The sequence below is a fragment of the Pavona decussata genome, unplaced genomic scaffold (genome assembly GCF_977016875.1).
Source record: "Pavona decussata unplaced genomic scaffold, jaPavDecu1.1 SCAFFOLD_38, whole genome shotgun sequence".
NCBI classification, from domain to species: Eukaryota; Metazoa; Cnidaria; class Anthozoa; order Scleractinia; family Agariciidae; genus Pavona; species Pavona decussata.
Window position 1 is genome coordinate 4,509,769 of NW_028145460.1, and position 27,951 is coordinate 4,537,719.

General features: G+C 40.6%; 2 protein-coding genes across 2 annotated transcripts in view; one reads left to right on the forward strand and one right to left on the reverse strand.

Annotated features, from left to right (window-relative positions):
• Nucleotides 1-27,951, forward strand: part of LOC146483722 (uncharacterized) — a 232,772-nt gene that overhangs the window by 78,859 nt on the left and 125,962 nt on the right. The window lies entirely within an intron of this gene.
• Nucleotides 7,938-12,688, reverse strand: LOC146483728 (uncharacterized). The gene is made up of 2 exons (XM_085105862.1): nt 12,133-12,688; nt 7,938-8,853 (listed from the first exon to the last, which is right to left on the reverse strand). The coding sequence occupies exons 1-2, from the start codon at nt 12,187-12,189 to the stop codon at nt 8,584-8,586; spliced, it is 327 nt and encodes a 108-aa protein (XP_084961988.1). The 5' UTR covers nt 12,190-12,688; the 3' UTR covers nt 7,938-8,583.

Genomic DNA, 27,951 nt, shown 5'->3' on the forward strand with positions numbered 1-27,951 from the left:
GTGAATATGCGTTTATCTTTAACCCGAAAGGAATTAAATAAAATAGCCTGTACCTTATTTTAATACCGGGGGGGGGGGGCTGGGTACTCCCTCATATGGGCTATATAGGTATGGCTTTTCAGCCGCCTTGGTCATAAATAGGGTATCGGTTTTAGCCACTTGGCCGCCATTTTGGTAATAAATAGGGTATCGATTTTTTCACTCAAGTCTTGAATTTGAAGTTGACCAGACACTATCAGGTCATAAATAGGGTATCAAAGTTTTGGTCGGTCATAAATAGGGTACGGAAAATCGCAGATTTTGGTCATAAATAGGGTAAGGGTTTTGGGAAGCGGGCCGCACACCCCTATCCAACTTTTTTGGGAGTACCCCCCCCCCCCCGGATTTTAATGTACAGAATGTTGGAAAACGTAACATCACTCAATTATAGGGGCGGGAGCAGGGATGGCGTAGTCTTTAGAGCACTCGCCTCCCACCAATGTGGTCCGGGTTCGATTCCCTATGTGGATTGAGTTTGTTGTTGGTTCTCGTCCCTGCTCCGAGAAGTTTTCTTCAGGTACTCTGGTTTTCCCCTCTTAAAAAACTTACACTTCTAAATTCCAATTCGATCTGGAAAGTGTCCCCAATTAGTGCTCTGCGCTAAATACATTGACACTTAAATAAAGTGATTTATTTATTTATCTATTTATTTCGAAAGTACTCGTTGCTTTGTTGCTTTAGAAGCCTTTGGCTTTCGTCACTTTTGAGTTGTCTGTACGTTAGGGTTGTTAAAACGTGTACCATGGCCGATGTATCAACGCGACAAATGTAACAAGCATTTTTACATTTGGATTTTTAACTTTTACTTTTCCATAAGCTTTTTTCCAATATATAATAATGCCAGAAGATCACTGTCCGAGAAGTTTCGTTTCCAGTCTACAGTGTGTATGAAAGTCTGTTAGAATTGGTACAAAGTATGTGCAAAACCTTACCATCTGCATTTCCTGTACCCGCTGAAAAGAGTCGAGTTTGTTTGGCTGTTTGTAATCAGGATTCTGTTTAGGGTAGGCAAGCACAGGGGAAACTGGGGACAAGGCGTCTGGCTTAGTTCTCAGTTCCCCCCTCGGCTAATTCTATGCAGTGCGTGTGGAATTGTTCTCTAACCATTGAAACCTAGGCGCGTCATGTCCTAGTTTCCCAGGCAACGCCGGCGTGTGATCGTTTGCTGGGCAGGGCACATAGCCAAAAAAACTGTTTTTATCCATTCCAAGTGTTTATCATTCCCTTTGGAATGACAGAAATGCAACTACAGGCGGCACACCAATTCATTGTTGCATACCGTCTAATAGGCATTTCCTCCGAACATATTCGCTGAAAAAAACACCGCCACGTCGATCGCAGCTAATCATTGTTGAAGTCGGCAACTGGAAATGGCGGCGAACAAGTGCTGTTTTTCACCGCAATCGGGCAGGGTTCCCACGCATCTTGGATACGCATGCTGCGTACGTCCAACACACGAAAATAAACCGTTCTATTTTCAAACCACTTGAAAGGTGTGGTATTGCTTTTGTAGCTCGTTTAAGGAGGCGGTCAGATAAAGGACGGCTTAATGACTCATAACACGGTGTTTTTGTTTGTCAAGTTTTGTTTCTCTTGGCGAAGTAAATAACGCTGGGAGGAAGTGAGAATATTCTCATGGAGGCCATCACCAAAACTGATAAATTTCACGCTGAATCTTTTGAGTGCTGTTGAAGCTAGGATTACTCATTCTCATTCTTCCTTTCGCTTCTCATCCTTGTAAGAAACAGTCTTAATAAACCGACAATTAACCCGCTTTTGTGGGGCCTCTCATACCTGCGAGTATATGGAGATCATTATACCCCGAGTCATGCAAATTCACCGTCGATTAGTTCAGTACAACGGCTGTTTGGTTCAGAAACAATTGCAAGTAAACGACCTCTCGGGATACTCCCGTAAGAGATAAGCTACGAGCACGAAAATCACAGCTCAGAATTGATTCCTGTCGCCACCTGGTGATGTAAAATGTTCTTTATGTCTTGTTTAGCCCGTTCTGGATGTTATCTATAAGGAATTGGGAAACAGCTGCCAGGGGCAGCTTACTGGGAAATAATAAGTTCTTCCATATATTGCTGGAGGGGAAAGCTTGCGCCATTTCCAGAAGAGCTCGGAGTCCCATTACACTTAATTTCATATCACAATATTTAAGCTTCGTCCTCTTATGTGGGATGATACCTAAAATCTTTAATATCTGTTAAAGCCTCAATACTTTGATTGGTAATGAATTATGTTTTCAGTAAAGTCCTTTCAGTTTAATAGATACACGAGCCCACAAGCAATTCTGTTGCTTTTTAAAACTACTATCGTGTTTAAATAATTATAAAGGATGTTGATGATGTTGTTGTATCACACTCAGTTGCTATCTTTCTGATTTAATAATAAGTAAATAGTAAACACAGTAACGAAGGCATAAACCCGGCTTTTCAGTTGAAGGATGGACCATCCTCGATTCTCCTCACTGGCTTTTATATATTTCCTTAAATTTGAATCAGAGAATTTGGTTTAAAAACCATGTCCCTTGATCATTCATATTTTCATTTCCAGTTATAACACATGACGTTGATCCCAAGAATGTTTTGATACGCTAAGAAACTGAATATCCTCCAGCTAATGATCGATTTGCTTCGTTTTTCTCATCAATTCTCCACCTGACAGTGCATTAATACTGTAAAGAAAAGTAAGGAGTTGATCATTTGTCCTTGATTTTCAAGTAAAGAATATGCAAGTGCATTTAAGTCGGAAATATGACGCTACGGAGAAGGTCGTTGCCGTCATCGAAACTAAAAAACAAATGCTAATTTAAAGAGGAGAGCAGGTTAATACCTTCAATTCGTAACGACTATCATGTTATGATTCATGCATCAAAAATATAACGACCACAGAAAATTGCTACGTCAAACAGATGAAAGTGTCTTAAAATAAAGATGTTCGGTCGAAGTAAGTGCAAACAAGCTAAAAATCCGCCTTTGGAGCGAACTTGGTGAGCCAATATATACCCCAAAGTACGTAAATGCGGTCAGTAGATAGAAATTATAAAAGATCGAGGAAAGTTTTAATTTGGTGAGCTGAACAAAAATATCTCGACTCTCTTTTTGTAAATGACCACAGCATAAAATATCTGGAGAGATAAAATCTTACTCGGCGATCACAAAGCTTAGTACGAGGTATGTCTGTATCATGAGCTCAAGGCAGAAAGATGGCACGACTGCTCTCTACTAGCTGTACTGCTCAGAATTACAAAATAAATAAAGAAATAATATGATTTTACTTTTTTGCAGATGTCTATTCTGGATTTTGCTGGCTTTTAGAGTAGTTGTTAAGTGCAAGTTCATTTGCAAGTGTTTACAGTTTACTGTACGATTTCACGGCTATTTTGTGGCTAGTACAACAATTTTGAAATGTGCTGAAGCGAGCAGAGGGCAGCGAAAATCCACAAGCTTTCAAATCGTCGCCACATTTATACCAAAACTCGCCGGCTGCGTAGGCGGCCTTTAAAAGAGATGGAAATAAGTTCTTTTTCACGATTCAAGTATCAGGTACTCTTCATAAAAAAATTGTGTTTTAAGAAAATAACTCTTCAGTTTATGTCTTATCAACTAAGATATAGATGCATTGCTGTAAGACCTATAACCTGTCTAGAATAAGGGAAAGATCATGCATTTAATTTACTGACATTTGCTGATTGCGAGGCTTCATGAGTTCTCCGCGTAACTAAATTGAGAAAGAATAAAACTGAGTGAAAAGAAAAGAAAGGAATCTTACACACAAGAGACGGCTTTGTTGCAGAACCATCTTTTCCCGTTTTGCGCATGCGCAGAACATCTCATTGGATCCAAAATATTCCCGAAAATTCAACGAACTTTTTTCTTGTTTCTCGTAAGTAATTTTCGCTTTCAAAAGAACTGTTGCGGGTTCGAGCCAAAGGAGCTAAAAAGACTTCATAAAGTAAAGTAAAAGTAGAGCAAATTTATTTACACACAGTTAGATTTAAAGCTAGAAGCTTGTGAGGCCCTGTAAAAAAAACGAATATTTTAAACAAACATACAGAACACAAACTCAGTTACAATGAAATCCAAACTGTTCCCACTACGATGTTTCTCCGTGTCTTAAAACCTTTAATTTGCCTTTTCTTTTTTTAACCATAATAGTAATCACTGAATGCTTGTAAACTGGAGCACGTGTACAATCATTGTGTGGCCACGTGCCAATGAACAGCAGCTGGATGCTAAAAAGGCAAGTGTTCAGGTACGGTACAGAGACCTCAATCAAAACTGAAAAAATTGAAAACTGTCACCGTTAAATTCACTTGAAAATTGTTTCATTTTCCATTTTTTCACATAAGAACTCTCATAATCAGAAAATATCCGATTTTAAAACGAAAACAGCGGTTTATCCTCGTGCCGTGTGGACAGTAATTTTAGCAAATGATGTTTATCCTGCCTATGGATCGAGGCGGACACTTTCTGTCAAGGTCGCCAATACGGCAAACATTTTATTTTCAAACTTCTGTATCCCTCCCATAAGTGGACTGCATTAATTGGAAGTTCCCGGGCATGCAGCAATTCACGAAATTCACCCATTATTGCTGATGAAACAATTATCTCACGGGCGGACAAAACGTGCATTTTTGGAAGTTGCCCCCAGTGTATCCCTCAGTCTTTGCCTTGGTTACATAACTCTGAAAGCAGGCGATTTTTAACGTTGTTCTGAAGGTATCTCAATGTTTTCTAGAGTGGTCACGTTTGTTCAGTTACACTTGACCTTATTGACGAGAGGCCTTAGTACATATAACTGTAAATTGACCGAGGTTTATGAACATGAAACCCGCGCGACCAGTTATCCCACGAAACATCTAGTGCAAATTGTTTTTATATCAGGCATTAGCCTCTAAAACCATGTCGAATTTTTAAATTTTTCCTTTAGGTTTGATTAGGTTAAGATTATAGTAGATTTAGTTTCCGCTCCAACCCCCCCCCCCCCCTCTCCCCCTGCAAAAAATAAAAGGCTGACAGAACTCAGTCGTCATAGATGTAGTCGTTTTCTTTTGACACGGTTAGATTTGACTATGTACTGAAATTTTTGTCGTAAGATACTCGATACATTTTCAAAAGTATAGTGCAGAGGATCGATCAAGGAAATTCTTGGTGCAGCCTGTAAAAGCCTGTCTTCTTTCTGGCTTTCTCAATACTTTCTGTGTTTTGTTATAGTTTGCAATTGTCTTCTATTGTATGTATATCGCCATTATGTGTGGTAAAATAAAATGAGTCCACTCAACAAGAAATTCAGTGCTTTCACTGAGTGGTCACAAGTGTCCATAAAGGAAAATTGCGGCTCAAGGCTATTTCGCAAATCACAGCATTTTACGATGACGATTAGCCATCAGTCTTACTTCCACCAAATAGTAGACCAGCATCAAAAGCCCTCCTCATCCGTTCGTAAGTACACGTGTTTAAAGTGTCTCGGCTGTCTTGGATGCAAATGGTAACTTTTATTTAGAATTTTACGTAGCTCTTGCAGTCAACACCGCCGGCTTCCGAGCAGAATTTCCTTACCGGTTCGCCCTTCACAATAGCCTATTAGCAAAAATCTGCTATTTACGTTCTTCTTAACAAAAGAGAGTCTATTTTCCTGTGCAGGTTCTTAACCAAGCGGACGCTATTTTGGCTGAATACCGCAGGTGCGATAACGCTTGAGTATCACTTTTTTCCGGCCTTATGCAGTGTTTCGGCCTATCCACGATCCCTGGGGCAAAGTAATCTCCCACCCATCATTTTCCGGTGCGTCGCCGGTGGGTTCATGGGAGTTCCCCTTTAATTCTTAGCCTGTTTCAGATAAAACAAAGTGAGAAATTGGCGGAAGAGACCGTGTACGGGAAGACGACATATTACGAACGCTCTCGCAGTACTTTCCCATTTTTTTTGTGCCGATCGCGATATTCTTTCCCAGCCCAAATCTTTCCTTCAAAACAACGACTTCCCACAAAAATCGGTCGCTTTGAACAAGTTACTATACATCTGTACAATAATCGGCTTTGCTAACCTATCATTATATCATTTTTGTTTTCGGCAGCTAAACCGGCTGATAGGTCTCTATAGGCCCGCTCTGCCGGCCTTTTGCCAGGTCAAATAACACATCGGTAAATACGAATTTGTACACCATATGCATGAGGAAAAAAATTTCTCTGAGAACACAGCACGAGACATTTTTGTCAGCATTATATAACTATACATTAACGCAAGTGCACAAAAAACCCCACTAAGTTGATTCAAATGTGCTAGCTCCTATACCAGCCGGTCTAAACAGATTTCAGAAAATAAACACTTGACGTCCATGCAAGGGCACTGTACTTCTGTACCTTGATGGGAAATCCACTAAGGCGCATGCTCAAATCCTGTGAACGAATTAATCAGTTCAATTTAGCTGAGCGGATGGATATCAGCTGTTCTTTGTAGTTATTTTACATGCACGCACTTTCTCGATAGTAGCAACACCATTCCTTGTTGAAGTCTGTAGATTAGAATATCGTCCCGATACCACTTGCACTCTAAGATACCTGGTGTAATTACAGTAATGTGCAGACGCTACCTCGCTGACTACCATGGATGGAGTCATGACATGGTGCGCGTACTGCACCGTAATCGCGACCAGTCTTAATATGAATGAAAAATCTGGGAATGATCTAAAATGAAGGGGGTAAGAGCTCGCCGGAGGTTTTTGTCACACCTCCTCAGTTGTCAAGTAAAGATAATATCAACTTATTGAACTGGGGTGGGCTGTTGCAACGGTTGACCAAACTGCATAAGCAAATCAACAGGAACACGAAAGTAAGGTATTCGGTACCGGCTGTTCATGCACAGGATCTGTCACTGTATTAAGCTTAACAGGTGTTTGGTTCCTTTTGCACCAGTTGCGTAAGGCTTTGAGAACTCGTGCACCTGAACTGAAAATTTACAGTCAGTTAAGAGCCTTTTTTCATTGTAACCTCTGAAGAGTGCATTTCAAGTTAAAATACACAAGTACTTAATGACCTCCTTGTTTTCGCACTCCCCTGAATACAGTATTGTGTTTTTGTTTCCGCACTTTTCCAAACTCACGACTTGAAGGTCTTGGAAGGATTTTAAAGAACGAAGGCCTGTAGGCTTCTAAAACTCTTCTATAAGACTTCGTTTCATCTTCATGAGGTGTAACTTTCTTTTCAAGGGGTTTTTAATAAATTGGAAACCAGATACAAAAAATGCGTGCTTCAGGGGGCTTTGGATAGCCTATACACTGGCCACAATATTGGACCCTTCTTGTGTCAAGGCCTGTCGTTTCTTTGAAATTCCACCCAAGCCGCCAACCAGTTTTCAATATATCCAATTCCTCAGACAATATGTTGCGCCGTGAAGCGTTGCAAATGGCTTTCTTAAATGCCTATTGTTTCCTGCAGTGTTGCTAATAGCATGAAATTATTAATTTTTTTTGTGTGGGGACCGCAATGTAAGGAATAATCAACACTGCGACCCGGTTCGTCGGAAACTGCTCTCCAGTTTCTGTATTTCTCTTGAAAAAAAGCGTTTTTTCTTTGTCTTTGTGTGAGTGCTTAAACATAAAGCTTCACTTTTGTCAAAGAAAATTCACAATCACGTAAAGCCCACTCCTAGATATCGTACAGTAGGAAACAATCAAAAGAAATGCTTTGCGTAAGCGGGTCATTATACCAATCCATTATTTTTCCATTTGAACTTTCTCCAACGAAAAAAACACATAATTGAACTTCAGAAATTGTCCAAATCTATCGCTTACTGATTACGTTTTGCGTTGTATTCCTCGCAATAACAAAATGTTGCTGTATAACGCAGATTTATTCGTTACAAAGGAGGACAGCTGCAACCGGCAAGTTCAGTTTTATGCAAATCTCTTTTTATTTTAATTTGACTATATACAAATCGTACTTAGGCAAATTTACATTCTGTAAATATTTTTTTCTTTTCTGTCACGCACACGAGGACAGTACCAAGTTAAATGAATTTTCTCTCGAGTGTGCTTGAGTCCATAATTCTCTTTTATATAACTTCTTACAAACTATACAAAAATACTGTCTTTAAATTAAGTGCTTTTTTTCAGTACATAGCGATTATCTTGCCCGCTCCTTTGCGCAGAACACTCCGATTTCACAGATACCATCTATACTTTGTCGTGTTTTAATCTAAGCGATATTTAAATATTATAAACAGCCTTGCCTTCTTATTGATTCACCTCTGCGGTTTTGTCTACGAATATTATGTCAGAGATTTCAATTTTTTTTTCAAATGGTCCTTGAACCACGCACCATCAATGTTTTTTTCACTGCGAATAAAGCATTAATTCGTCCACCCTTAATAGTGGTTTGGTCGCCAACACTGAACAGTCCCGCTGTCGTGATAAACGTGCCTTGCTTTCGACATAAATACTCTTCTTTCTATGTACAATGGTTTCGTCGGCGACAAACTATGTGGGGTCAATCTGTGGTGAACGGGAGCCTCCATAACAATCAGGCGTGACATTTCAGGCATGCATAGCCCACGGATTCCCTCGAGCGACTGAATATTGCTGCTGTACGCGATAAGCTGGAATCCTGCCGTACTGCGCTGCCACATAGTTCATGTGCTGTTGTTTTTTCCTGAAGAAAAGTGTGCGCAAATCAGGTAAATCTTGTAACGTGTTGAGCTGCATTTCAACGATAAGCCTCGCCAAAGCTCCCTCGTCTACACGGTCCATTGAATCAAAAAATTCTTTTCCCAAAGGCGCACAGCTCTCTCTTGTGTATTCAGGCATCTGCGAGTAGAACAAAGATGAACAAACGAAATCAGTACAACGCGTTTTCAATCAAATAAAAACATTAAGCTCGCCGAACTACCCCTACGTCGTCGCAAAACGCACCGCTTTGCTTCCCACATGCTTCGTTTGCGACTGACGATTGCCAACATGCTTGTTTTTCTGCAAGCTATTCCCGCATAATCATGCAAAGTCAACGCACGAAAAGATTTGAAAACAAAATCAACAAAACGCACTGGTCACCTTTGTGTATTTGTCCCAACGTTTTTCGATCCTTCGCGTGTCAACTCAGCGCAACTGTCTGTACTAAGTGCAACCGACCCGACCACAGCCTGCTCTCTGACTAAAAATTTCCGTTTGAGTCCGAAAACCAAAATAGTGTGTTGATTACACCCTTGAGTAACTATTTACGGTAACCACCGCTGAGAACAACAGATGGATTGATAGCTACACAATTCAATATTGCTGCGAACGCCAGAGGTTAAGACTTTTCTTTTGTGACGTCAGTAACTAGTGACGTCAGATTCCTCCGCCGCCATCTTGTATTACGCATTAGGGAAGAACTTAGACAGAGGGCGCCACGGAGTGTAAAAATTAAATATTTCGTCATCGACTTAAAAAAGTGTGTTTTCCTTAGAAACAAAACAAAGTTCGAGAACTACATTTTTAACTCCTAAGAGGGAGAAAATATGCGAATGGGGTTTGCAAAACACGTCAAAATTCCGGCGTTTGTTGACATTTTCATAATTATGGACATTTTGGGGCATAACTCGGCTGGCATATCACTCGTTGTCAACACCGATAATGATCACGCGATCAACACGAGCATCCAAAACCCTGGGTGTGCGAGAATTCTTAGCGATCTCCGAGTCTGACAAAATACACTCAAAATTTATTTACAAAGGAGTACAAGGACTTTTTGCATTCACCTTCATGCTTAGAATTCCAGATGAAAAAGCCGGCTATTTAAATGGAAAAAAAGGGCGGAATTAATCTTTACGATAGTTCCCGAAAAGGTGTAATATTTATCATAGGAGTCGAACATTTGCCTGCTCCAGAAAGTACATCTATGGCAGATACACTTCAAATTGCGCCCTTAAAAGTCCGTGATTGGAACGTTCCACTTGGATTACGCAACGGATTCTATCAGTGGTCACGGAAACAAAGCAACCCCTTTTCACCGATGACCGATAAAATTCCTCAAAGACTAGTCATGAGACAAAAATGCTGAGTTATACTTCCCGCTTGAAAAGAAAACGGGTGCAACGCAGAATTATCAAAACTTAGAACTTATGTCTTTAAGAGGGGTTTAAAACATATGCTTGCAAGTCCTTCAATTTGATTGGAAATGTCCTCTCCTGAGCGGACATGATTTTCACCGCGCACCCGTACGGAAATGCAAAACAAGGTTATCAGTCAAATCTAAAAGTGTTCTACTCTCTTCAGCTTAGAAAAACAAACTTGTTTAACAACTTTAATCTCTCGGTCACAATGCAAAGTTGCGAGATTAAAAGAAATCAGCAAGGATGCGGTTGACCATATTTTTGATTTAAAAAAATTCCCAAGCCTAGCAAGACCTTGTAAGAATGAGTCTTTGTCGGCCCCGAAAAGAATGTTGATTAATTAGACCGATATTGTTTTAAAAACACAGACACATTGCATGTCATCATCAAACGAAAGATAAGTGGCTGATTTAAGTCCAGGCCAGTACCGTATAAATTTTTTTTTTTCAATTATTGCTGGATTATACTGCGGTTTAATCGACATCCTTTCAATGACGCCTTGATTTAAATTCACGTGTAATAACATGATTATCTACAAGTATTCCCTTTGTTCCTTTACAGAAAACTGTATTATTAACTTCTAGCCGTGGCTAATTGCGCAACCACAATTGACGAGCGGGAAGTTCGTGCCTGAGAAAAGGGGCGTTCATGTCACGCAACTTTCTATTGTGATTTCTTTTAGTGAAATTACAAAATACCCACTGTTTGATTAATGATCCGATGGTTCGTAAATGGAAAGTCATAAAAATCAGAAATGAGCGCCGAGTGAAATACGGTATGTCAGCCGAATGCCGTTCCTCCGTACAGTAATTGTCTTTCGGCCCCTCTCCGGTGTTATTTCACCTGACAGTCACGAAACGGGGAAGAACTTTTTATAGTAAGCATAGATCTTATCACAAACGATTGACTTATTTCTAGCGTCATGTTTTAAGCTATGACCAGTCAAACGGTGAAAAGCTGTACAGAAAACGAAAACCGTGCACAACAAACCTAACTTGGCCAAAATTCAAACTGCTGCCCTCTGCGTTTCTTTTTGAATCACTCCCTAATTGCGCCGCTCTTGGCCTTTGTAGTTTTAATCTACCTTATCTTTTTGTTAAAAATGATAAACCACTATAAATCACTCGGTATTAACCTATCTAGAAAAATACATCAACTTTCAAAAAGGTATTATGCTCAACGATAAGGTATCACTTTCACAATCTGTTTTGAAGCCATGCTCGAAGGGAGCATAACAGATGCAGAAAACTTACGCAACGAATGCAAAGTTATTGGTGCACAAGTAAAAATGACCTATCCTAACTACCTTACAGTTTTTTTTTACAAACCTTTCAACACTCTTTTGAGGCAATCAGCTTGCTTAATAGGTCCAATTCATGAACTTTGAGTCCTTCCCGCTATCGAGTCGACCGCTCAGTGTCGATGCCAACGGATTTTGGTCAATAGTCACGCGTTTGAGGAATGTTCTACGAAAGGCGCGGCCGAACACTCTAATAATGTGTCACGAAAGTTCTCTATCGGCTTTAATACCAAAGTATCATGTTCTAGCTGTCATATAAACATAGCCCTACAAGGTCAGTTTTAGGAACTCGGCACAAAAAATACCGCACCTATCGATATATCCTATTCACTTTATTTACGACTGAAATACCAAACAAAATACATGAAGATGAATTTTAATATTTTGTGACAAACAGAAACCTGCTTTGTACAAAGATATCAACCAAGGGAGAAGCCATAAAAGTTTTAGAAACGGACAACGTGTAAGGATATTTTTAAAACAGCCATTCCAATAATCACAATTAAGCAGCTTATCAGTTGTTGCTTGAAGAAGGTTTACATGTTGACCGGCCTGAAACACTTTGTTAGGAAGTCTGCGGGTCACGGCCACCATAGTTTGTCACAAAAAGAGTCCAGGAAAACAAGTTGCTTTTAACCTTAGAGTTCTTTTAACACAAGCATTAAAAAAAAAGAAAAGAAAAAGACATTGTCTTACCTGCTGATAGGCTCCGATTTTTGAAGAGTTTTCCAGAATCGCGTACGATTTCTCCATCCTTTGTCTTAGTATGAAAGAATCGCTCCGAATATCTATTGAAGGCGTTCTCGCGGTTCTCGATTGTGACTTTAAGCGTTGATGACAAGACAAAAATTTTACTAAAACATGCAGAGCCGACTTTTTAAGTACCGACTGTCTCCAACAACCCCCTGCTGAAAGTTTAATCTGTATTTCCGATTTTGTCCGTTCGCTGGTCACGCACGGTTCACTCTCGTGTATCACATTGATTCCTTCAGAGCTGTGCACGTAAAAGCACTCGTGCTTTTGGAGATTCTCAACCACTGTTGCTATTTTTGTAGATGTTTTATCGCATCCACCTGAGGCTCTATGATCTATAAGATAAAATCCAGTCCTTGTTTATCCCGCCTGCTTAGGCTGACTGGCCTGTTACGTAAAACCGTGCGGAAATCGAGTTATCGATTTGCATAAAAGCAAAGTTGTGCTCGGTAAAATACTTTCACTCTCTCTTGGTTTGTTTCTGAGACAAAGAGAAATCACGAGAAAATCATTTGATTCTTTGTTTATGGTGAGATGTCACGAGAGAGAGCTTGCCCCGACGTATCTAACTACGCAGTACACTGTCAGTAGTACATATTTCCGCTGTTTACCGTTACACTGTCAAAAACAGCAACTTTCCGCTGATTGCTGCTGTTTGACTTTATTTTTTTCGATGTTTTAAGTGCAAACTGCTTTGATGTACATATATAAACTCGTCAAGGTTGAAGCAAAAACGCATTAAGCCATAGAGGAGCAAAAATTTAGCCGATTAGAATTTCTGTCACGGTTTGTTTACATGCAACGTCATTCGCGCGTCATTGTCCCACCCCACACTGTCACGTAACACTATTTCTGTTTCCTCTTACGTCTATTACTTCCGGTCTTATCTTGTTCGCCTTTTCTATCGCAACTATTACAGGTATTTAAAGAAAAGAATTGTCTGAAAGGGGATTTATGAGACCACTGTGCCATTTAAAAGCGAATTATCGGCAATATTGAAAAATGGTCACGCAATGGAATGTTTGTGTCTGTTTCGACCGATTACATCATGTTCGATTTGTCAGGGGATCGGGAAGGAAGGTTTATGATCAAATGTTCTATGAAATTCAAATAAGTTCATACTGCAGTCACCAGCGGCTCAATATTCTCAAGCCAACTATACCAAAACATTAGGGCGTTGATACGAGAGGAGTTTAAAGCAATGCGTTTCCTATAAAAGACTTGTAGTTAGGTTTGGTTTCGTTAATCTGACTCTTATTTCCCCTCTCCTCTTACTGTCAAATAAAGTGGTAAGAGGAGTAAAGTAAGATGCAGTCATCAAGTTGGGGATATTTCGGTCCCACTGCACCGGTACCACCTAGCAAATTTTTGAAGGAGCTTTAATTGATATCCAAAAGAACTATCATTAAATCTTCATTCCCAGTGCACCTGAAAAGATTTTTTCCTTTTTCACGTTTCTACAACGGCACTTTACGACTGGTTGAGAACTTTAAATTGATTGGTTCGGAAATAAATTGCAGTACATGTATAAATCCGCGGATGTAGAAAAACTCGTATTCGTGCTTTGCATGACGCAGAAGTAAAAGAGTAAGGCCCCGGCGCGGCCCATCCCGGAATGGGATCTGACGGGGATAAATAAACCACTCCCTGGTGACTATTCTGCCTCATCTGTTCGTCTGATGACATCTAACCCTGCACAACCGAGGACTGGCTCCTCATCTGTAATGCGCACATTCCAATGCGCAAAAAGAATGTGCTGAATAGATTATACTACCAAACTTTTATTTAAAAAAATAGCGGACAACCAGTTACACAAAATTTAAGGAATTTATAGTACTAATGAGAAACGACTATTCGGTTCCAAAAGCTAGAACATCGTAAGTTTACTTAGATATAAAGAAGACTGACTTTCTGTCTGGAAGAATGCAGATTTCCCCCGTTGGCGTGTAATGACTCCAGACAGCCAGGAATACAATACACTGTATTACATACGCCGAGATAAGCTTCTGGTAAGCTGTAGATTTTTGGAGGAGCTTTAATTAATATCCAAAAGAACTATCATTAAATCTTCATTCCCACTGCACCTGAAAAAATTTTTTCCTTTTTTACGTTTCTACAAGCATTTTACGACTGGTTGAGAACTTTAAATTGATTGGTTCGGAAATAAATTGCAGTACATCTAATCCGCGGATGTATGAAAACTCGTATACGTGCTTTGTATGGTATGACGCAAAAGTGAAAGAGTAAGGCCCCGGCGCGGCCCATCCCGGAATGATCTGAGGGAGATAAATAAACCACTCCCTGCTGACTAAATTCTGCTTCATCTGTTCGTCTGATGACATCTAACACTGCACAATCGAGGACTGGCTCCTCATCTGTAATGCGCACATTCCAATGCGCAAAAAGAATGTGCTGAATAGACTGACGCTACCAAACGTTTATTTAAAAAAATCCACAACCAATTGCACAAAATGTAAGGAATTTATGGTACTAAGATTAATGGCGGAAACAACTATTCGGTTCCAAAAGCTAGAACACCGTAAGTTTACTTAGATATAAAAAAGACTGACTCTCTGTCTGGAAGAATGCAGATTTCCCCCGTTGGCGTGTAATGACTCCAGACAGCCAAGAATACAATACACTGTATTACAAACGCCGAGATAAGCTTCTGGTAAGCTGCGGATTTTAATTAATATCCAAAAAAACTATCATTAAATCTTCATTCCCACTGCACCTGAAAATATTTTTTCTCTTTCACGTTCACCTACAAGCACTTTACGACTGGTTGAGAACTTTAAATTGATTGGTTCGGAAATAAATTGCAGTACATGTATAATTCAGCCGATGTATGAAAACTCATATACGTGCTTGCATGGTATGACGCAGAAGTGAAAGAGTAAGGCCCCGGCGCGGCCCATCCCGGAATGGGATCTGAGGGAGATGAATAAACCACTCCCTGCTGACTAAATTCTGCTTCATTTGTTCGTCTGATGACATCTAACACTGCACAATCGAGGACTGGCTCCTCATCTGTAATGCGCACATTCCAATGCGCAAAAAGAATGTGCTGAATAGATTATGCTACGAAACTTTTATTTGAAAAAAGCCACAACCAATTGCACAAAATTTAAGGAATTTGTGGTAGTAATGAGAAACGACTATTCGGTTCCAACAGCTAGAACATCGTAAATTTATTTTGATATAAAGAAGACTGACTTTCTGTCTGGAAGAATGCAGATTTCCCGGCGTTGGCGTGTAATGACTCCAGACAGCTAAGAATACTATACACTGTATTACATACGCCGAGATAAGCTTCTGGTAAGCTGTAGATTAGTCCGGTGTAAAAAATGTTGATCGGAGGCTAACTTGTGGACAGCTTAACTGTGTAATCACTTGGCATGAATATCAGAGACAACGTAGTTTTTAAAATTTTTCAGTTGTTAAAAGAAGTCCGTCTGTGGTACGTCTAGACGGCTCATTTGTGTGAGGCGTAAGGGCCTGTGTATAAAGAGCACCTCACGGTAACGCGGCGTTCTCATTGGTTGCGTATAAGCAATTTGTATGAATCCTTTTATACCACAAACGAGGCTGAAATTGGGAATTGGTTCGTGCAGAAAGTCGCAGGATTGCCTCTGGGGCGAATTTTTTGGCGATGGTCGCATAGTTATTTCTTGTGAACCAATCGAAGCAGTCTTCTGGACGTGTTCGTGTGACTCGGCCCAGGTTTCACGCTGTATACGTAAAAAAATTGACCTTGTCGCGCATCGGTTGTGCACATGTCGGACAAAACTGAATGCTAATTGTTGAAGTTGAAAAACACCCAATTTTATACGACAAAGGCCGTCAAGATTTTAAAGACGCAGAGAAAAAGAAAAAATCCGTGGAAACGTATTGCACAGGGTGTAGGGTCATCAGAATGTTAATTTTTTTATTTTATTTTTTTCGCCAGAGGAGAAAAAAAACAACAGGAAGAAACCTCTGACAGGAGAGAACTCACAGAACGATAAGTTTCAATAACGAGACTTCCTTGCATAAATGAATCTGTGTCTCAGAGGTGTTTGCTGCCGTTTCATGAGATGGTGCATGGCAGCACACATTGAGGCTGTCACAGCCCGAATTACAGCGTTCTGTCTGAACGGTGGTTCATGCGAACTTTCCAGCGGAATTGCGGAAAGTCGCAATGGCCGCGTTCGTGGTTGTGGTCGTGCCCTGTAACAGGTAGAGTGAGAGGTGCATGTATAGACTGGCACTGCTGACCTAAAGAAGTTGTTGCTGTTGCTCTACTCAGCTACAATTTTTCATGGTATAGATCACCTCCTATTAACCTGGGCGCCAGAGGTTATTGTTTCGCGAGAGAGAAAGAGAGAAAGAGAACTGCAACAAAGCGCGAAGCCTGTCTCTCGCCTCTTTCATAACCGCCGATGCAGTTATTTGCTCAATTTTATCTTTTTTAGACAACAGGCCTTTGGAGGCAGGGTAATCCTCTATAAGGTCATTGACAAATTACGCCGGGAAACATTGGGCCAGCGATATACTACTAAATTATATTAGAGTATTGGCTTTCTTCAGCTGTATGCGTTTTCATATGTTCTTTATACTCGACTACGGCTCGAATCGGTTGCCTCTAAAAACGTGCTGTATTCTTCCACATTATGTTGCGAAGTAGCCAATCGTACTGGGATATCAGTAAAAGCTAAGAAAACTGATGCCCCCATTGTAGGCAGTAATGAAGAAGTATATGGAAGCACAAATCATGCAGACAGAGGCTTGCTGAGTACAATTTTCCGCTCTCACACCTACTTCATTTACCTTCCTACACAGAAGAACACACACAAAATAGATTGCTGTGACTGCACACCTGACACTAGCCTGCGCGCACAAGTCTCCTATTTCCTTTGGGCGGAAAGATGAGTCGGAAATGTCTGCGCGCAGGCTGAATGGACACTGCCCCAGTGAGTGGAGTGAAGCCGATTATCCAGTTAGCCTTTGTCTGCAGTCAGGTTAGCTGGATTTCTCTTCACTAGAAATCCCAAGGGGTCCAAGGGGAAACAGATGACTCGACTGTGCCCAGATTTTGTGTTAACGGAAAATGTATGGGCATTCCCCCATTCAAATGAATTTATCGGGCGACATCGAACGCCGTACAGCCTGTACGTAAATTCCCTTGGGAGACGGGTACTTCTCGGAATTTTTGGTGGGGATGTGCGGCGCGACTCCATTGTTCAAAGATTAACATGTAACTGTCACATAAAGACTTCTTATCAGCTTATTATAATTGTGTTAGGAAATTCATCCCCATGTTTTTCAACCCAGTTTCCGGTTAGCACGTGACTGTGCGATTCAGTCTTCTGTCGTAAAACGAATATTTTACATTTTTAAGCAAATGCTTAAAATTCAGTTTTCTTCTTTCATATAGAAATTATCGATGAACTACGAGGCCCAAAACTGATAAAACGTCGTCGATCTCGATGCATTTGACCGGTATAAATCTTATTGTGCGCTTGCAAGGAATAGTTACGAAACTTTTGGAAGCAGGGGACCACACGACGCAAAATAAACTGTTCTGAATAGTTCCGTTGCCGGATGTCTTGTAGTAGAAATGCACAGACGTCACTTAACGTGTAAATAAACCAAACTACTACAAGTTGAAATATTGACCCAAATAAATAAGCCCTTTGCCGTTATGTCAGCCCTGCAATCAGTTTGGTTTATTTACAAGCAATAGTCCTTTCACATGATCAAAAGGTCCTACCACTCTTTCAAGTCAGTGGTCTCCCGCTTAGTTCATTGTTCTCATTTATTTGTATGCGGTAGCTCGGGTATGCTAAACAGTCAAATCTAAACCAAAAAGTAAACAAATGTCCGAAAGTGTTCTCTTCTGGTTTCTTCCAACTCTGGGGGAGGACTCGAATAGGTTTTAGGTGGGTATGTATACCACCTTGGCAACCAATATTTAGACCCCGTATTCTGAGAAGGGTTTTGCATTCAAACTGATACCCCGTCTTCTAGAAATTGACATTTTATTAATGAACATATTCCCCATAAACAAGTCAAAACCGCTGCTTCCGTTAGGAAGTTACTCCCCACCCCCTCGAAGGGGGTGAGGTTGGTTTCTTCTGATCACACCCTAATCAGGACCCTTTTTGTGTCAGGACGTAAGAACGAGTAAGGACGTGATCCACGCGGGTTAATTCGCGAAACTTTGTCAGTTGAGCTCTTAACTTCCTTCCGTCTGTTGTCTCAGCTTTTTTATTTAAATTGGAAAAGATTACGATTGTAAAAAAAATTGTAATTTTAAGTTTATGTTTATGTGAATAATCATATGTAGCCACCTCGACAGGATTTTGGTTGGCCTTCTACAGTCCCCGTGAATTAGTACCAATAGCTCTTATTCATACTTACAGTACTAGTATCTGGGTTAAATGCTAAACGTGATCATGAGAGTGATAATGATCACGAACTAAGTTCACTGTTGTGACGCATATCGTCTTTGCCCAAACATAGCTGATGAGTTATGAGGACATAAAATCGACTAAGCTAGCCTATCTCATTTATAGAAACAGGTAAGACTTTATCGCTAGACGGTCTGATCCAGAGCAACGAACGTGGATATGATGTGCCCTGTAAGGACGGTGCCTACTTTTGTTACTACACATACGTTCTGCGCATCTCAAGATACTCGGGTTTTCTATGAGTGATGCCTACTAATACAGGGATATTCTTGCGCGGTTTACAACTATGTGGAGCAAGCAGAACATAGCAAGTGCTTTCGGTATCAAAAAAGAAAATTGGGGGTAACCATGCATTTTTCAGAGATATTAAAGCTTCAATTAGGAAAAAAAAACGCCATACATTGCTTTGTATTTTACTTCTTTTTAGAATAATTGTCTCTTATTTATCTTTTTATTTATCTCTATTTATCTCTATTTAGCGTGGTTACCCACAATTTTCTTCTTGGATTCTTTGCATATAATCGCCTTACAAAACTATTGTAATGTGAGGGTCTGCATCACGTACTGCGTGTGGGTGGTGGAGCTCAGCTGTCAGCAAAACTGTAAGCCATTTCTCAGCTACACTCTTTTCTTTTTATAAGAATATTGCTTTTCCGCCCCAGGCTGAATATTCTTATTTTTCTGCCGATGTTAGGCCGAAAATACTCTTGTGAATATCGTTAGATTATAGCGTATGACATTTTCGTTAAGAATGTATTGGGGTATCCAAGTGTTTGGTGCCCAAATCTGTATCGAATTGTCATTAGCATCGAACATTTGGCTAGTGCAAGTTTTTATCGTTTTATTGGCTAGTTTTGCCGTTTAGTTTTGCAAGTAACCAGCGCAATTGCAACAACTGCAATCAGTGCCAAGTGCGGGAAACCACGTACGAGCAAGGCATGATGGGTTTGGGTTTTGCTTCTCATTGCATGGTTGAGAGGGCGGGACGAGTTTTGCTAACCAATCACGAGGCTGAGTAAATGAAAACCAAAAGAATACGAATTGCATTACACACACAAGTAGTTGCAAACCACTTAGTGATACAGCGTTAAATGCGTCTAGACGACTTTAACGTCTCTAGCATAAAAACGGCCATTAGCATCATTTTAAATATTGTAACCGGTTTTTTGTTTAAAAAAAAAGCAAGGCTGATTTCACGGTCAGGGAAGTATATTTTCCAATATTTCGAAAGGCACAGCCTGTCTTCTTCAGGGTATGTTTGAGACTGACCCTGTGGCAAGAGAGGTTACAATTCAGATTTCTTTTATTAAATTTACTTTACAACGTAAACATAAATTATTGCAGTAATAAATAAAACATATCGGAAACTTTTTCATTAGACAACAAACAGTCATATTTTTCTTAAAAATAATGTCAAACCTCTTTGTGTGACCACCTCCCATAAAAACCCACCTTCGCAAAACACCAAATTTTCCAACTCAAAACCCTATAGTTGGAACCTCTAGTAAGCGACCACCAATGCAAAACACCAAATATTTCCAGGTCACAACCCTATAGTTGGAACATCTCGAAAGTGACCACCTATCCAAAACACCAAATTATTCCCAGTCTAAATCTTATAGATGGAACCTCTCGTCAACGACCACCAATCCAAAACACCTAATTTTTCACGATCAAAACCCTATAATTGGAACCTCTCGTAAGCAACCACCTATCCCAAACACCAAATATTTCCCACTCAAAACCCTATAAATGGAACCTCTCGTAAGTGACCACCTATCCAAAACACCAAATATTTCCCAGACAAAACCCTAGTAGTTGGAAACTCTCGTAAGCCACCACCTATCCAAAACACCGAGAATTTTTCACTCAAAACCCTATAGTAGGAATCTCTCGTAAGCGACCACCTATCCAAAACACCAAATTATTCCCACTCAAAACCCTAGAGTTGGAGCCTCTCGAAAACGACCGCCTATCCAAAACACCAAATATTTCTTTCTCAAAACCTATAGTAGGAATCTCTCGTAAACGACCACCTAACCAAAACACCAAATATTTCCTTCTCAAAACCTATAGTAGGAATCTCTCATAAGCGACCACCTATCAGAAATACCAAATATTTTCCACTCAAAACCCTATAGTTGGAATCTCTCGTAAGCGACCACCTATCCAAAACACCAAATTATTCCCACTCAAAACCCTATAGTTGGAACTACTGGTAAACGAACACCTATCCAAAACACCAGATTATTCCCACTCAAAACCCTATAGTTGGAATCTCTCGTAAGCGACCACCAATCCAAAACACCAAATATTTCCCTCTCAAAACCCTATAGTAGGAATCTCTCGTAAGCGACCACCTATCCAAAACACCAAATTATTCCCACTCAAAACCCTATAGTTGGAATTTCTCGTAAGCGACCACCCATCCAAAACACCAAATATTTCCCACTAAAAACCCTATAGTAGGAATCTCTCGTAAGCGACCACCTATCCAAAACACCAAATTATTCCCACTCAAAACCCTTTAGTTGGAATTTCTCGTAAGCGACAACCTATCCAAAACACCAAATATTTCCCTCTCAAAACCCTATAGTAGGAATCTCTCGTAAGCGACCACCTATCCAAAACACCAAATTATTCCCACACAAAACCCTATAGTTGGAATCTCTCGTAAGCGACCACCTATCCAAAACACCAAATATTTCCCTCTCAAAACCCTATAGTAGGAATCTCTCGTAAGCGACCACCTATCCAAAACACCAAATTATTCCCACTCAAAACCCTATAGTTGGAATTTCTCGTAAGCGACAACCTATCCAAAACACCAAATTATTCCCACTCAAAACCCTATAAATGGAACCTCTCGTAAGTGACCACCTATCCAAAACACCAAATTATTCCCACTCAAAACCATATAGTTGGAACCTCTGGTAAGCGACCACCTATCCAAAACACCAAATTATTCCCACTCAAAACCATATAGTTGGAAACTCTCGTAAGCGACAACCCATCCAAAACACCAAATTATTCCCACTCAAAACCCTAGAGTTGGAGCCTCTCGTAAACGACCGCCTATCCAAAACACCAAATATTTCTTTCTCAAAACCTATAGTAGGAATCTCTCGTAAACGACCACCTAACCAAAACACCAAATATTTCCTTCTCAAAACCTATAGTAGGAATCTCTCATAAGCGACCACCTATCAGAAATACCAAAAATTTCCAATCAAAACCCTATAGTTGGAATCTCTCGTAAGCGACCACCCATCCAAAACACCAAATATTTCCCACTCAAAACACTATAGTTGGAATTTCTCGTAAGCGACCACCTATCCAAAACACCAAATTATTCCCACTCAAAACCCTATAGTTGGAACCTCTCGTAAGCGACAACCTATCCAAAACACCAAATTATTCCCGCTCAAAACTCTATAGTTGGAACCTCTGGTAAACAACCACCCATCGAAAAAATCCAAATATTTCCCTCTCAAAACCCTATAGTTGGAATCTCTCGTAAGCGACCACCTATCCAAAACACCAAATTATTCCCACTCAAAACCCTATAGTTGGAATTTCTCGTAAGCGACAACCTATCCAAAACACCAAATTATTCCCACTCAAAACTCTATAGTTGGAACCTCTGGTAAACGACCACCCATCGAAAAAATCCAAATATTTCCCTCTCAAAACCCTATAGTTGGAATCTCTCGTAAGCGACCACCTATCCAAAACACCAAATTATTCCCACTCAAAACCCTATAGTTGGAACTTCTGGTAAACGACCACCCATCCAAAACACCAAATATTTCCGTCTCAAAACCCTATAGTTGGAACCTCTCGTAAGCGACCACCTATCCAAAACACCAAATATTTCCCATTCAAAACCCTATAGTTGGAATCTCTCGTAAGCGACCGCCTATCCAAAAAACCAAATTATTCCCACTCAAAACCATATAGTTGGAGCCTCTGGTAAACGACCACCTATCCAAAACACCAAATATTTCCCTCTCAAAACCCTATAGTAGGAATCTCTCGTAAGCGACCACCTATCCAAAACACCAAATTATTCCCACTCAAAACCCTATAGTTGGAATTTCTCGTAGGCGACAACCTATCCAAAACACCAAATTATTCCCACTCAAAACCCTATAAATGGAACCTCTCGTAAGTGACCACCTATCCAAAACACCAAATTATTGCGACTCAAAACCCTATAGTTGGAATTTCTCGTAAGCGACCACCCATCCAAAACACGAAATATTTCCCACTCAAAACCCTATAGTTGGAATCTCTCGTAAGCGACCGCCTATCCAAAACACCAAATTATTCCCACTCAAAACCCTATAGTTGGAATCTCTGGTAAACGACCACCCATCCAAAACACGAAATATTTCCCACTCAAAACCCTATAGTTGGAATCTCTCGTAAGCGACCGCCTATCCAAAACACCAAATTATTCCCACTCAAAACTCTATAGTTGGAACCTCTGGTAAACGACCACCCATCGAAAAAATCCAAATATTTCCCTCTCAAAACCCTATAGTTGGAATTTCTCGTAAGCTACAACCTATCCAAAACACCAAATTATTCCCACTCAAAACTCTATAGTTGGAACCTCTGGTAAACGACCACCCATCGAAAAAATCCAAATATTTCCCTCTCAAAACCCTATAGTTGGAATCTCTCGTAAGCGACCACCTATCCAAAACACCAAATTATTCCCACTCAAAACCCTATAGTTGGAACTTCTGGTAAACGACCACCTATCCAAAACACCAAATATTTCCGTCTCAAAACCCTATAGTTGGAATCTCTCGTAAGCGACCACCTATCCAAAACACCAAATTATTCCCACTCAAAACCCTATAGTTGGAACTTCTGGTAAGCGACCACCTATCCAAAACACCAAATATTTCCCTCTCAAAACCCTATAGTTCGAATCTCTGGTAAACGACCACCCATCCAAAACGCCAAATATTTCCCTCTCAAAATCCTATAGTTGGAACCTCTCGTAAGCGACCACCTATCCAAAACACCAAATATTTCCCTCTCAAAACCCTATAGTTGGAACCTCTCGTAAGGAACCACCTATCCAAAACACCAAATATTTCTATCTCAAAACCCTATAGTTGGAATCTCTCGTACTGGCGACCACCGATCAAAAACACCTAATTTTTCTCACTCAAAACCCTATAAATGGAACCTCTTGTAAACGACCACCTATCCAAAACACGAAATCATACCCACTCAAAACCCTATAAATGGAATCTTTCGTAAACGACCACCTATCCAAAACACCAAATTTTTCACACTCAAAACCCTAAACTTCGAACTTCTCGTAAGCGACCTCCTATCCAAAACACCAAATTTTTCCCAGTTCTAACTTAATAGTTGGAACCTCTCGTATAAAGCGACCACCCATCCATAACAGAAAATTATTCCCACTCAAAACCCTATAGTTGGAATCTCTCGTAAGCGACCACCCATCCAAAACACGAAATCATACCCACTCAAAACCCTATAGTTGGAATCTCTCGTAAGCGACCACCTATCCAAAACACGAAATCATACCCACGCAAAACCCTATAAATGGAATCTTTCGTAAACGACCACCTATCCAAAACACCAAATTTTTCACACTCAAAACCCTAATCTTCGAACTTCTCGTAAGCGACCTCCTATCCAAAACACCAAATTTTTCCCACTTCTAACTTAATAGTTGGAACCCCTCGTAAGCGACCACTCATCCAAAACACCAAATTTTCCCTCCCAAAACCCTATAGTTGGAATCTCTCGTAAGCGACCACCCATCCAAAACACCAAATTTTCCCACTCAAAACCCTATAGTTGAAATCTCTCGTAAGCGACCACTCATCCAAAACATCAAATTTCCCCACTCAAAACCCTATAGTTGGAACCTCTCGTAAGCGACCACCCATCCAAAACACCAAATTATTCCTACTCAAAACCCTATAAATGGAACCTCTCGTAAGCGACAACCTATCTAAAACACCAAATTATTCCCACTCAAAACCCTATAAATAGAACCTCTCGTAAGTGACCACCTATCCAAAACACCAAATTATTCCCAATCAAAACCCTATAGATGGAACCTCTGGTAAGCGACCACCCATCCAAAACACCAAATATTTCCCACTCAAAACCCTATAGTTGGAATTTCTGGTAAGCGACAACCTATCCAAAACACCAAATTATTCCCACTCAAAACTCTATAGTTGGAACCTCTGGTAAACGACCACCCATCGAAAAAATCCAAATATTTCCCTCTCAAAACCCTATAGTTGGAATCTCTCGTAAGCGACCACCTATCCAAAACACCAAATTATTCCCACTCAAAACCCTATAGTTGGAACTTCTGGTAAACGACCACCCATCCAAAACACCAAATATTTCCGTCTCAAAACTCTATAGTAGGAAACTCTCGTAAGCGACCACCTATCCAAAACACCAGATAATTCCCACTCAAAACCCTATAGTTGGAACCTCTCGTAAGCGACCACCTATCCAAAACACCAGATTATTCCCACTCAAAACCCTATAGTTGGAACCTCTCGTAAGCGACCACCTATCCAAAACACCAGATTATTCCCACTCAAAACCCTATAGTTGGAACCTCTCGTAAGTGACCACCTATCCAAAACACCAAATTATTCCCACTCAAAACCATATAGTTGGAGCCTCTGGTAAACGACCACCTATCCAAAAGACCAAATATTTCCCTCTCAAGACCTTATAGTTGGAATCTCTGGTAAACGATCACCCATCCAAAACGCCAAATATTTCCCTCTCAAAATCCTATAGTTGGAACCTCTCGTAAGCGACCACCTATCCAAAACACCAAATATTTCCCTCTTAAAACCCTAAAGTTGGAATCTCTCGTACTGGCGACCACCGATCAGAAACACCTAATTTTTCTCGCTCAAAACCCTATAAATGGAACCTCTTGTAAACGACCACCTATCCAAAACACGAAATCATACCCACTCAAAACCCTATAAATGGAATCTTTCGTAAACGACCACCTATCCAAAACACCAAATTTTTCACACTCAAAACCCTAAACTTCGAACTTCTCGTAAGCGACCTCCTATCCAAAACACCAAATTTTTCCCAGTTCTAACTTAATAGTTGGAACCTCTCGTAAGCGACCACCCATCCATAACAGAAAATTATTCCCACTCAAAACCCTATAGTTGGAACCCCTCGTAAGCGACCACTCATCCAAAACACCAAATTTTCCCTCCCAAAACCCTATACTTGGAATCTCTCGTAAGCGACCACCCATCCAAAACACCAAATTATTCCCAGTCAAAACCCTATAGTTGGAATCTCTCGTAAGCGACCACCCATCCAAAACACCAGATTATTCCCACTCAAAACCCTATAGTAGGAATCTCTCGAAAGTGACCACCTATCCAAAACACCAGATAATTCCCACTCAAAACCCTATAGTAGGAATCTCTCGAAAGCGACCACCTATCCAAAACACCAGATAATTCCCACTCAAAACCCTATAGTCTGAACCTCTCGTAAGCGACCACCTATCCAAAACACCAGATTATTCCCACTCAAAACCCTATAGTTGGAACCTCTCGTAAGCGACCACCTATCCAAAACACCAGATTATTCCCACTCAAAACCCTATAGTTGGAGCCTCTGGTAAGCGACCACCTATCCAAAACACCAGATTATTCCCACTCAAAACCCTATAGTTGGAACCTCTCGTAAGCGACCGCCTAACCAAAACACCAAATATTTCCCTCTCAAAACCCTATAGTTGGAACCTCTCGTAAGCAACCACCTATCCAAAACACCAAATATTTCCCACTCAAAACCCTATAGTTGGAACCTCTCGTAAGTGACCACCTATCCAAACCACCAGATAATTCCCACTCAAAACCCTATAGTTGGAACCTCTCGTAAGCAACCACCTATCCAAAACACCAAATATTTCCCACTCAAAACCCTATAGTTGGAACCTCTCGTAAGCAACCACCTATCCAAAACACCAAATATTTCCCACTCAAAACCCTATAGTTGGAACCTCTCGTAAGCGACCACCCATCCAAAACACAAAATTATTCCCACTCAAAACCTTATAGTTGGAGCCTCTGGTAAACGACCACCTATCCAAAACACCAGATTATTCCCACTCAAAACCCTATAGTTGGAACCTCTGGTAAACGACCACCTATCCAAAACACCAAATTATTCCCACTCAAGACCCTATAGTTGGAGCCTCTGGTAAGCCACCACCTATCCAAAACACCAAATTATTCCCACTCAAAACCCTATAGTTCGAGCCTCTGGTAAACGACCACCTATCCAAAACACCAGATTATTCCCACTCAAAACCCTATAGTTGGAACCTCTGGTAAACGACCACCTATCCAAAACACCAAATTATTCCCACTCAAAACCCTATAGTTGGAGCCTCTGGTAAACGACCACCTATCCAAAACACCAGATTATTCCTACTCAAAAACCTATAGTTGGAACCTCTGGTAAACGACCACCTATCCAAAACACCAAATTATTCCCACTCAAAACCCTATAGTTGGAGCCTCTGGTAAACGACCACCTATCCAAAACACCAAATTATTCCCACACAAAACCCTATAGTTGGAACCTCTGGTAAACGACCACCTATCCAAAACACCAGATTATTCCCACTCAAAACCCTATAGTTGGAGCCTCCGGTAAACGACCACCTATCCAAAACACCAAATTATTCCCACTTAAAACCCTATAGTTGGAGCCTCTGGTAAACGACCACCTATCCAAAACACCAAATTATTCCCACTCAAAACCCTATAGTTGGAACCTCTGGTAAACGACCACCTATCCAAAACACCAGATTATTCCCACTCAAAACCCTATAGTTGGAGCCTCTGGTAAACGACCACCTATCCAAAACACCAAATTATTCCCACTCAAAACCCTATAGTTCGAGCCTCTGGTAAACGACAACCTATCCAAAACACCAGATTATTCCCACTCAAAACCCTATAGTTGGAACCTCTCGTAGGCGACCACCTATCCAAAACACCAGATTATTCCCACTCAAAACCCTATAGTTGGAACCTCTCGTTAGCGACCACCTATCCAAAACACCAAATTATTCCCACTCAAAACCCTATAGTTGGAACCTCTCGTAAGCGACCACCCATCCAAAACACCAGATTATTCCAACTCAAAACCCTATAGTTGGAACCTCTCGTAAGCGACCACCTATCCAAAACACCAAATTATTCCCACTCAAAACCCTATAGTTGGAACCTCTCGT

What these genes read in the sequence shown, in the direction of transcription:
- LOC146483728 (XM_085105862.1), bottom strand. Translation starts at nt 12,189, where the DNA reads ATGGAGAAATCGTACGCGATTCTGGAAAACTCTTCAAAAATCGGAGCC. An exon ending in AAATCGGAGCCTATCAGCAG is followed by an intron (nt 8,854 to 12,132) that starts GTAAGACAATGT and finishes TTCTACTCGCAG; the next exon opens with ATGCCTGAATACACAAGAGA.